At 40.3% G+C, this 12,580-nt stretch overlaps 1 protein-coding gene across 23 annotated transcripts in view; it reads right to left on the bottom strand.

Annotated features, from left to right (window-relative positions):
• Positions 1 to 12,580, bottom strand: part of NRXN1 (neurexin 1) — a 1,265,182-nt gene that overhangs the window by 671,544 nt on the left and 581,058 nt on the right. For all 23 annotated transcript variants that reach the window (XM_073339213.2, XM_078852309.1, XM_078852310.1 and 20 more), the window contains one exon: positions 990 to 1,193. In XM_073339213.2, the coding sequence (XP_073195314.1) occupies positions 990 to 1,193 (204 nt within the window). The remainder of the gene's footprint in view (positions 1 to 989; positions 1,194 to 12,580) is intronic.

Raw genomic sequence — 12,580 nt, 5'->3', positions numbered from 1 at the left:
AGCTCATCATCGTGTTATCTACACACTTTAATCTTATATCTACAAAATCACCATATAAACAGCTAATTCAAATAGTTATTCGTCAGTCTTGAAAGCAACAATGTAAAATAGATCACTTCACGGAACCTAAATGAGTTTTTATTCACTGTGTTTGTTCTCTTTCCTACTCTCTCTCTAAAAAAAAAAAAAATCCAACAAAAACATAAGGCAAAATGAAAAGGGCATGTGGAGTTCGATACTTATTACAGAAAATAGTAACCTAACATTTTGTCAGTTATATGCCAAACCAGGAAAGCGTTTTATTAATTTGTTTTCTGTAGAAGGGCTTGTGTTTTTTGTGTTCACATGGCTGTTTGCTGAGGGCCGCAGACTTCGGGCATTGAAGGGTTGTGTTATCTTTTGACACAAAAATACCACTACAGAATTGTTCATAAAAGAAAAGATGGATTTCACTACATATGTGACTGTTAAAAAGAGGAAACCAATACTGTCCATCAGTTGACATAATGTACAATATTTCATGTGTGAAAATTAGAAGTTTTTTGATTATGTATGTATATGTTATGTTAATTGTTGGAGCTAAAATTACACTGACCTACATATAATAGCTGGAACAGTTCTCTCTGTACATTCAACTTCTGTAGTTGCTAATTATGAAGAATCTGTGGGTAGAGACCAATTCTCAGAAATCAAGCAGGTTAAAATTATTTCACCTAGAAACGTCACTGATGAACTGGCCTTCTCTTTTTAGAACACACAATAGTACAAAATATATTATGATGGGTTATGTTAGACTGTGTAAAGAATAAAAAATGCAAAACCAAAAGAATAAAATCAGTAACTTTAAATAACGGATGCGTGTGTATGCATGTTACATATATATAATTTAATTTTAATGTCAAACAGGTTGTTCAATAAATGCTTGCAAGCAAAATAATAAGAATAAGAATGCTGAAGATGTTAATTTCTTGGGGGGGAGGGTTTGTTACCTAGGTTGACCGTTAGTTTAACTCGTCCTGCATCCAGCTCTAAACGAAGTGTATCTGCAGATTCCCTAGAAGTAGTTGCCATTAAAATGCCATAAGCTCGCTGAGACCTGAACCGTAAGGACACATCTTCAGCCTCTGTATGCATCACAACAGGGAGCTGTATCTTCATAAACATACTCCCGTCATAGCTTAAAACTGTTGCCTCTGGAAATGGACAAGAAAACTGCTAGTTACAAAATAAATAGTTATACTGTATTTATTGAAACTCTTAATAGAAAAGCCAACACATGTATATAGCCAAAAGATCCAAAATGAAAAATGATATAACAGTCATTGTTGTCATACATATGCAAAGTTGATTTGAAATCACAAATCTCAGGTTTTGGGGACAAGCAATGCAACTTTTAGACTTATTTTAATTAACTCAATTGCTATACTTTTTAAGGCCCAATGCGATAAATACATGTGCACGACTTTATGGACATGTGCATAAAATCACATATGCAAGAGCTTGCAAGATTGAGGCCTAATTGTGTAAACTTAGGTCAAAGCTATCTAGGTCAATATTATACTCCAATCTTGAAAATTCACCTCTGAGTAACCTACTTTGATCATTACTGGAGGGCTTTTTCTGTTTAAGCCAATCAAGGTTCTTATTACCCATAATATGGTTATTACCAAATTACCAAAAAGAACCCTTAAGGCAGTGGTTTTCAAACTTTTTTCTGGTGACCCAGTTGAAGAAAATTGTCGATGCGGATGCTGGGGATGGGGGTTTGGGGTGTGTGAGGGGCTCAGGCTTGGGCAGAGGGTTGGGGTGTGTGAGGGGGTGCAGGCTCTGGGGTGGGGCCGGGAATAAAGCATTTGGGGTGCAGGAGGGGGCTCTAGGTTGGGGGGGTCGGGGCTAGGGCAGGGGGTTGGGGTGCAGGGAGAGGTCAGGGCTCTGGGCTGGGGATGCAGGCTCTGGGGTGGGGCCAAGGATGAGGGCTTTGGGGTACTGGATGGAGCTCTGGGTTTGGGGGGGCTCAGGGCTGGGGCAGGGGATTGGGGCACAGGATTGGGGTGCGGGCTTACCTCAGACAGCTCCCGGTCAGCAGCGCAGCAGGGATGCTAAGGCAGGCTTCCTGCCTCTTTTGCCACCGTGGACTGTGCTGCGCCTGGGAAGTGGCCAGCAGCAGGTCCAGCTCCTAGGCAGAGGTAAACAAGCGGCTCCACATGGCTCTCACCCGCAGGCACCATCCCCCCAGCTCCAATTAGCTGGTTCCCAGGCAATGGGAGTGCGGAGTCAGTACTTAGGGCAGGGGCAGTGTGCGGAGCTCCATGGTCCCCCCTGCCTAGGAGCCACCTGCTGTTGGCTGCTTCTGGGGCACAGCACAATGTCAGAACAGGTACGGACTAGCCTGCCTTAGACAGGCAGCACCGCCGATGGGACTTTTAACTGCCCTGTCGGCAGTGCTGACCAGAGTCACCGCAACCCAGTGCCTTACATTCAATGACCCAGTACTGGGTCACGACCCACAGTTTGAAAACCACTGCCTTAAGGTGAAATGTGTCATGATTCCTCTGGTCCCTTCTGACCTTAATATCTATGAATCTATGAATCTAAGAGTAAATCATCTCACATCCATGATGACTGTAGAACGATGGAATCACAATGGTATTTATGAACACTGAGACAGCCTCAAAAAAGGATTAAAATTGGATCTGACACTTTGGGGGTAAGAAAAAACTGAGGTAAGCCTACCACAGTCCAACACTACAAATAACTGTCAGTTTCAAATACCACAGAGAATTCCCTTCTTGGGAGGATTTGTGGTATCGCACAATGGCTGTAAGACCAATGAGCAATTGGTCAGTTTTAGTTTCCCAGCGTGTGATAAACATACCAAGAAGTGTGCCATATATATAAGGGATTTTCATCATTTTTTTCTTCTTCTTATTTTTTGTGGTGAGCCACAATGATTTACAGCAGGGTGGGTACCCTGTGGCCCATCAGGGTAATCCATTGATGAGCAGCCGGACAATTTGTTTACATTTGCACAGCTGCCCGAAGCTCCCCGTGGCCGCAGTTTGCTGTTCCCAGCCAATGGGAGATGCGAGAAGCAGCGCGGGCCACAGGGACGTGCTGGCTGCTGCTTCCCACAGCTCCCATTGGCCAGGAACAGCGAACTGCGACCACAGGGAGCTTCGGGCAGCCATGCAAATGTAAACAAACTGTCTGGCAGCCCACCAGCAGATTACCCTGACAGGCCGCAGGTTGCCCACCACCGGTTTACAGGAAGTGATTACTGATTATATTTCTGAGACTCTTTAGGATGTGCATGTGGAGAATCAATGGTCTGGGGAAATGGTCCATAAACCTAGCCAAATTATCTGATGCTGGAACCAAATACTTTCCCATCCGAATGGGCCAGTAGGACCATGGACAATGAAGTGTCACAACAAAAGAAATGGTGGGGCACACCAAGGGCCTGATCCAAAGGCTGATGGAGTCAATTGAAATATAAAAATGTAAGAACAGCCATATTGGGTCAGAACAAAGGTCCATCCACCCCAGTATCCTGTCTTCCGATGGTGGCCAATGCCAGGAATGAACAGAACAGGTAATCATCAAGTGATCCATGCCCTCGCCCATTCCTAGCTTCTGGCACATAGAGGCTAGGGACACCACCCCGTCCATCCTGGCTAATAGCCATTGATGGAACTGTGCTCCATGAACTTATCTAGTTCTTTTTGGAATCCTGTTATAATCTTCTTATCCTCCTCTGGTAAAGAGTTCCACAGGTTCACTGTACATTGTGTGAAGAAATAATTTCTTTTGTTTTAAACCTGCTGCTCATTAATTTCATTTGGTGACCCCTACTTCTAATGTTATGAGGAGTAAATAACACTTCCTTATTTACTTTCTCCACACCAGTCATGATTTGATAGACCTCTATTATATCCCCCCTTAGTTGTCTCTTTTCCAAGCTGAAAAGTCCCAGTCTTATTAATCTTTCCTCATATGGAAGCTGTTCCATACCCCTAGTAATTTTGTTCCCTTTTCTCTACCTTTTCCAGTTCCAATATATCTTTTTTGAGATGAGGTTATCACATCTGTATGCCATATTCAAGATGAGGGCATGCCATGGATTTATATTGAGGCAATATGATATTTTCTGTCTTATTAGTTATCCCTTTCCTAATGATTCCAGACATTCTATTAGCTTTTTTGACTGACACAGAACATTGAGTGGATTTTTTTTTTTTTGGAGAACTACAATGACATTAAGATCTCTTTCTTCAGTGGAAATAGCTAATTTAGACCCCATTATTTTATATGTATAGCTGGGATTATGTTTTCCAGTGTGCATTACTTTGCATTTATCAACATTTTGTTGCCCAGTCACCCAGTTTTGTGAGATCCTTTTTTAACTCTTCGCCGTCTGCTTTGGACTTCACTATCTTGAGTAGTTTTGTATTATCTCCAAATGTTGCCACCTCACTGTTTACCCCCTTTTCCAGATCATTTATGAATATGTGAACAGTACTGGTCCAGTACAGAACCCCGGGGGACACCACTATCTACCTCTCTCCAGTCTGAAAACTATTTACTCCTACCCTTTGTTTCCTATCTTTTAACCAGATGCTGATCCATGAGAGGACCTTCCCTCTTATCCCATGACAGCTTACTTGGCTTAAGAGCCTTCAGTGAGAGATCTTGTCAAAGGCTTTCTAAACATCTAAGTACACTATATCCACTCTATCACCCTTGTCCACATGCTTGTTGACCCCCTCAAAGAATTCTAGTAGATTGGTGAGGCATGATTTCCCTTTACAAAAACCATGTTGACTCTTTCCCAACAAATCATGTTCATCAATGTGTCTGATAATTCTGTTCTTTACTATAGTTTCAACCAGTTTGCCCGGTACTGAATTTAGGCTTATGGGCCTGTAATTGCTGGTATTGCCACTGGAGCCTTTTTAAAAAGTTGGTGTTACATTACCTATCCTCCAGTCATCAGGTACAGAATCTGACTTAAATGATAGGTTACATTCACAGTTAGTTGTTCTGAACTTTCACATGGGAGTTCCTTCAGAACTCTTGGGTGAATACCATCTGATCCTGGTGACTTATTACTTTTTAGTTTATCAATTTGTTTCAAAGCCTCCCCTAATGACACCTGCATCTGGGATAGTTCCTCAGAGTTGTCACCTGAAAAGAATGGCTTAGGGTTGGGAATCCCCCTCATATCCGCAGTCCTGAAGACTGATGCAAAGAATTCATTTAGTTTCTCTACAATGGCCTTATTGTCCTTAAGTTCTCCTTTAGCACCTCAATCATGCAGTGGCCCCACTGGTTGTTTAACAGGCTTCCTGCTTCTGATGTACTTACAAATTTTTTTTGCTATTACTTTTTGAATTTTTGGTTAGCTGTTCTTCAAATTATTTTTTGGCCTTCCTAATTATATTTTTACACTTAACTTGCCAGAATTTATGATCCTTTCTACTTTCCTCACTGGAAACTTCCACTTTTTAAAGGATGCCTTTTTGCCTCTCACTGCTTCACTTTGTTGTTTAGCATGGTGGCACATTTTTGGTCTTCTTACTATGTTTTTTTTTTAATTTGGGGTATACATTTAAGTTGAGCCTTTATTATAGAGTTTTTTAAAAGTTTCTATACCACTTGCAGGGATTTCACTTTTGGCACTGTTCCTTTTAATTTCTGCTTAACTAACTTCCTTATTTTTGTGTAGTCTTCCTTTCTTAAATTAAATGCTACAGTGTTGGTCTGCTGTGATGTTTTCCCGACCACAGGGATGTTAAATTATATTATGATCACTATTACCAAGCAGTTCAGGTATATTCACCTCTTGAACTAGCTCCTATGATTCATTTAAGACTAAATCAAGAATTCCCTCTCCTTTTGTGGGTTCCAGGACTAGCTGCTCCAAGAAGCAGTCATTTAAGATGTCAAGAAACTTTATCTCACATCCCATCCTCAGGTGACGTGTACCCAGTCAATATAGGGATAGTTGAAATTCCCCATTATTACTATTTTTTAAAATTTTTATAGCCTCTCTAATCTCCCTGAGCATTTCACAGTCACTATCACCATCCTGGTCGCTAGTATAGGCCGACTGATATATTGTTATTATTAGAGCATGGAATTGCTACCCATAGAGATTCTATAGTACGGTTTGATTCATTTAAGATTTTTACTTCATTTGACTCTATGCTTTCTTTCACATATAGTGCCACTCACCCACCAGTATGACCTTCTCTGTCCTTCTGATATATTTTGTACCCCGCTATTACTGTGTCCCATTCATTATCCTCATTCCACCAAGTTTCTGTGATGCCTATTATAACAATATCCTCATTTAATATGAGGTACTCTAGTTCACCCATCTTATTATTTAGACTTCTAGCATTTGTATATAAGCACTTTAAAAAATTGTCACTTTTTAGCTATCTGCCATTATATGATGTAATTGAATGGGACTCTTTTTCATTTGACTGTGTCTTATCAGATCCTACCCATATTTTATCATCTTCCATCCTCTCCATCTTACTAGAACATAGAGAATCTCTGTCAATAGATCTTCTCCTAAGGGACATCTCTCTCTGAACCACATGCTTCTCTGCACCTGTTGGCTTTCCCCCAGCCCTTAGTTTAAAAATTGCTCTACGACTTTTTTAATTTTAAGTGCCAGCAGTCTGTTTAAAGGAAGGATATAGTCCAAATCCACAGGCAAGATGACCATGAAAGGACTTCTCACATGCAAGTTCCAGTTTGGGATTCAAAATGTGCACCTTTTTTCTGCCAGCAGACTTTTCAATTTTCAATGGTCAGAATGTCCTGTTACCAGAGGATTTCATTAACCAGCTGGAGAGGATAGATGGTTCTGTGGTTAAGGCCCTAGACTGTGAACCAGGAGAGCTTTGTTCTATTGCTGGCTCTACCACAGGCTTTATTGAGCAAATTAAGCTACTTATTCTTTCTATGCTTTAGTTTCTTCATCTGTAAAATGGGGATAATTATTCCTTATATCACCAGTGTTATGAACCTAAATCCATTAATATTTGCAAGGAACTTGGATGCTACAGTGAATACCATAGCAAATACCAAAAGAAAAACCAAATGGTGGTAAGGTTGTTGATTTACTTAACATAATTTTTAAAACTTTTCAATGGCCCCCCCTTTGCAATCACTAGAGAAAGACATTGTCTCTACTTTTTCCAGACCACATTATCCAGTGGAAAGGCAGGTCACTGCAACAAAGTGTGAAGGCATATAAACCCTCCAAAGTCAGACTGGAATTGTGTGGCAGGGGGTTACATTGTTTTAAATCCATTTCCAACCACTAAACCCTCACCAATAAAATTATTCATGAAAATCACCCAGACACAGGAAGAACAGACTGCAAATATTATCATCAAGGCTTTAGAAATTGCAAGTCTGGGGGATTTTATCCGTTCTATATTTGCAGGAAAAATACAGTCTTGGGAAGGAGGAGAAGGGGATTTCCGCTCTTCTTAAATCAAAAATCCTTCAGAATAGACAGATAAAGGACTTATTGCTCATGGTTCTGTTGAGAAATTTCATTATCAAAGCAGATCTCAGTGAGATATTTTTGAGCATCCCAGTTAATTACAGTTTTTTGAAGTTCCTCTGGCTCAGTTGGAAGGGGCAGTTTTACAAATGACAAGTCATGGTATCTGGTATATGTAGAGAATGCCAAGGACCTTTATCATGATCAGAAAGGTACAGTTACTGAAAATCTGGAATACGATTTTGTAATTGGCATGCTAGTTAAGAGGAGTTTAGAGAGATTTTAAATATTCAATAAATGCAGATGTACTAAAAGCAGTGGGAATATGACAAACTGTGCAAAATCATACCAGAATAGATATTTTAGGGCTGACTGTAGATTCCCTAAAATAATCCCTGGCGATTGGGTAGCAAGAAGAGGACACCATGACAGACATGGCCTAGTTGTGTAATTGGTATGTCTTTATTGTTTACCCTGAGATACTTTGGGATACTCTGTATTTGGGGGACTACTGAGATGTTAGCTGGGGTCAGAAAGATAAAAAGGAGTGTGAACGGGTATTGATTTGTTCAGCAATGGCCTTCCAGGATTTACTGTCATGATGAGCAGACATGATGTCCTCAGTCCTTTTTCGCATAACCACACCAGTTATTTTGGAAACAGATGTCCCGAAAACCATTTGAGAAGCCTGAGTTGAGACCAAGTGACAAAAGGCCTCTGGACAACAACTCAGAAATCCATTCAAGCTCTAAATTGTTAGGCAAACTGGCATGGGTATCACAATCAAGTGCTGATGGACTACAGCACAGAAATGCCCTAAACAAATGACAAAATTGGGGATAGAAAGGAGGATTTGACCAGTGTGGTGACAATAAGAATTATGTCAGTGCAAGCATTGGAAATAAATATCATCACACATTCCAGAAATGGAAAATATGATAGTAGTGCTTTGGGATCTATTTCTAGCTCTGCCACTGGCCTGCAGGTGACCTGGGGCAAGTCACTTCACTTCACTGTGCTTCCATTTCTCCACCTGTAAAATGCAACTAATGACCTCTTCTGTAAAATGCTTTGAGATCTACTGAAGAACAAGTGCTGCATCAGAGCTAGCTGTTATTTATCCAAGAGAAGAGAGTCTGTGGTAAGAGGCACTGTTAACAAGAAATATTTTTCTAAGGTTGTAACATGAACAGCACTACAGTACCCGCTGCCTCAGTCATCACAGAAATAGATTCTTCTCCAGATTCCTGAATAAGAGAGCTGCAGGGAAGAGGGTCTCTTTTAAATTTGGTGGTAGATCCAGGAGTATCTATATCATTCCCACCCACCCACCCCTTCTCTCATCGTCAGGCAGTATTAGCAAAGAGGTACCAGAAGAGAAAATTAATTTGTGCTTCTTGATTCTTCTTCACTGCCCATCAGGGCCATGATTTCTGGTGATTCTATGGTGTCTACAGAATTGTTAATAATCCTGATGAAGTTAGGGTGAATAATGTTTCAGAGTCCGATTCAAGGTTATTGTACAGTAAAAGATTCTCTGATGATAATGTCTTTACTGTTACTATTGATAGTTTGCACAATGGATAGATGGAACCCAGCAGCATAAAATGAAATTTACAGGCATTTTGTTTTGTAGGACGTTGCAAAATGTAAAAATATTCTTTTGGAAATTAACACTCAGAGATTTTCTGACTCCCATGGTATAACAGGTGGAAACTGGTCCTGTTTTTCTTCCTATTAGTAATATTAGGGAAACTAAAGTATTATGGGAAGCAGTCATGGGAAGAATGGTGAACCCTAAAGATTATTCTTTGGCAGAAACTGAAAGCTTATTAATCTCAAACTCGTTTATTGATATTTTTGAGAAACTGAGCCCTTATCATCACATTTTTCCACACACAGTAAATGGTCTTGTAATCTCTGAGTCTGGGGGGGGGGCAAAGTTGACCTCTTTGCCAGTGTTCTGTTTATCTCAAAGAGTGGCAGCTTGCAGGTTGTGGCAGCTTGTGGGATGGCTTAAGCCCAAAGGGCCACAAATGATTGCTATCAAGCAGATAAAAATCTCAGACTTTTGATAACACGCATCTTACTAGCCACAGTGGGGTCTGAATCTTGCTGAGCAGGGTCTGAAATTTCTTTCTCCCACATTTCTGGGTGTGGTGCCAGCCTCAGTGGAGCAGGTTGATTTTTTCCTCTACTCCCATCTCCTTTTTTTCAGGCTCCTGGTGGATCTTGGAGTGTTCTGCCCCTAGTACTAACTCCCTCTGCCCTGACTGGCTAGTAAACTACAGCTGAGTTGTGAATGGTCTTTGCACCACTACAGGGAGTTCTGTTTTCTCTCATCCTAGGATGGCACCTTTCTTCTGCATCCTTGCTGTCATGCCTTCCTGCCCAATCATATTCTTATGTTAGAATAAGTTTATGCAGGATATTCTGGAAAGCTTTCGTCAATCTTTTTTGAGGTTAGGAAAGCATTTTTCTCCATAATGTAAGAATGGCTCATGGAGCACGAGATTTTGCGCTTTCTCTCTCTCTCTCCCTCACTCTCTCTCTTTTTTTAATTTCCTCTCAGCAACCAGGAGATTCTGGTTTCCTTCCTTGCAACTTTTACAGGCATCCACTATGGATTGTTGATTTAGCAAGATGATAGCCTGAATAAGTGGAGGAAGCTTGTGGCTGAGTGGTTATGCAGGGCTGGGTATGAGTCTCAAAGGACTACTATGGATTAAGGCTCTCATCATCTGTGCCCATAACCCTCACATGAGTATGGAGCTGTGTGCATAATGGTGACATAGATTGTTTTTTTTTTCCTATTCAGTTGCTCCAAAGAGGTTCATTAGATTAAATGCTACTAGAGCAGAAGTTTAAGTTCAAAATGGCTGTGATAAAGGTTTAATAATATGGTACTTGTTAAGAGGAGGTACTGCCTCTAGTGCAGGGAATAACAGTTTTACTATAATTACAGTGCTGGAAGCACGACAGGGAAAGAGCCTTTATTAAACAATGCTGGAGGCCATTGATACTAGCTGGATTTTCTTTTTCTATTTTATATTAGCATCAAATCCCAGGTACAGGGAAGAATTATCCAACAGAAGTGAGATGTTAATCCTTGCTTGCTAAAAACTGATGAAACGAAACATTTCTTGAATGAATTTATGAACTGATAACTTTGCTTAAAGACATATTTCCCTTCCATGCTCAGAAAATGTAAGTCTTATCTTTATATACATACCTGTTGAAATTGTCAGGGCCTGATTCTGTTTTTTTTTTTAAATAGTGTCATCTAGATTAACTTCAGTGAAGTCAATGGAGTTAAACAGATGTAAAACTGGTGTGAGAGGATAATCAGGCTGCTAATGTCGATGTAGGCTGGGATTTCCTAAATTGCCTAAGAAAAAAGAGAACCCAATTCCTAGGGTGACAGGTTTCAGAGGGGCAGCCGTGTTAGTCTGTATCAGCAAAAACAATGCGGAGTCCTTGGGGCACTGTAGAGACTAACAAATTTATTTGGGCATAAACTTTAGTGGGCTAGAACCCACTTCATCAGATGGGTTCTAGCCCACAAAAGCTTATGCCCAAATAAATGTGTTAGTCTCTACGGTGCCCCAAGGACTCCGCATTGTTTTTTTCCCATTCCTACGGACTTTCCTGTGAGTCTCCCCTTTGCCCCCTTTCGAAAAACCCAGCCACATTTTTTGTTATTCTCTCATTTGTTTTTTTCAGAAAGGAGATAAACTCTCAGGAGAACCCCTCAAAGGGCCAAAGGGTTGTTGTTATTCTTCCGTGTATACCTTGAGCAATTTGGACATAAGGTTCCAGACCAAAGGACTAGAATTAAGGACTAAAATTTACAATAAAAATGTTTTCCATTTTAAATTGAAGACTTAAATCTGTCAAGCGAACAGAAAATGAGCTCACATCTCTCTCTTCTCTTTTCTTCCCTTCCTGCCTTGTTCCTCTCAATGCATCTGCTTCCTCCTATTATTGAGGAATGCTTAGCCCTCCACTGCACAGTAAGTGACTTCTTACTTTCCTCTGAAACTATATGTACTACATTATTTACTCCACTATTTCCTACTCCCTCCCACCTATCCTCCATCCCCCCAATCATTCTCCATGCCACCTCCCTTTGACACAATAGTAGCCATTTCTTTTTTTTTTAATTTTAGACTTGTATCACTAATGGGGAATTATTTATTTATTTATTACTTCTATTCTGACAACTAGAAGCTCCAGTCGCGGACTGGAGAACCATCTTTTTGTTCTATTTGCACAGCACTTAGCACATGGTCCCTGCCCCAAAGAGCTTACAGTTCTGGAATCAACATTTAGTTATCATTATTCAGGTCAGAAAGAAGCTACTGGCACTGTAGTGATGCTAAGTGAAAGGGAAGAAAGCAAGGGGAAGAAAGAAGAAAAAATGTAGGGTGCAGTGAGGGGTCTGAGGGGTCTGAGGAGGAATGGGACAAGAGCTTTAAAAATAAGTACAATATCAGAGAAAAAAGAAAATGAATTATCCAGTGTGAAGTGTGGGAGTTTTGGCTTGGCTTCCTCAGGGGCAATGAAGTTCATGTGAAGAGGAGGTGAAGGATGTGGATAGGATGAGAAGTTTGACTGGAAATAAGATTGTGTTTTGAAGGCAGTAGCAGATCAGGACATTGGAATATGAAGACTGAGGTATAGGATACTAAAAAACAAAGGACCAGTTGTGGGCCAGTTTCAGTTATCCCATTCCTCACTTTGTAATTAGCTGTGATATGGTTCAGACACAACAGCATTTTAAATTGTTTTAAACTCTTATATGGGGATTATGTTTTGTATTTCTGCCTATATCATGATATCCATGGCATGTAATAAAAGTTTAAATGATAGCCTATGAAAAATTTGGAGGAGATGAGTAAGGATATCTGAAAGGATTTCAAATACCTTTTTTGAGACACAGTTTAAAAGAATTTATATTCAATGAAACATTGAAGATGTTATCATGAAAAACCCAGTCTGTTTCATCAGGCTGCTTCAATTTTACTAACTAGTTCTGCTCCATAATTTATATAT

This window comes from Lepidochelys kempii, chromosome 3, assembly GCF_965140285.1.
Source record: "Lepidochelys kempii isolate rLepKem1 chromosome 3, rLepKem1.hap1, whole genome shotgun sequence".
In the NCBI taxonomy this organism is placed as follows: domain Eukaryota; kingdom Metazoa; phylum Chordata; order Testudines; family Cheloniidae; genus Lepidochelys; species Lepidochelys kempii.
Note: the sequence above shows the minus strand (reverse complement) of the source record. Positions and strands in the feature narration are given on the sequence as shown.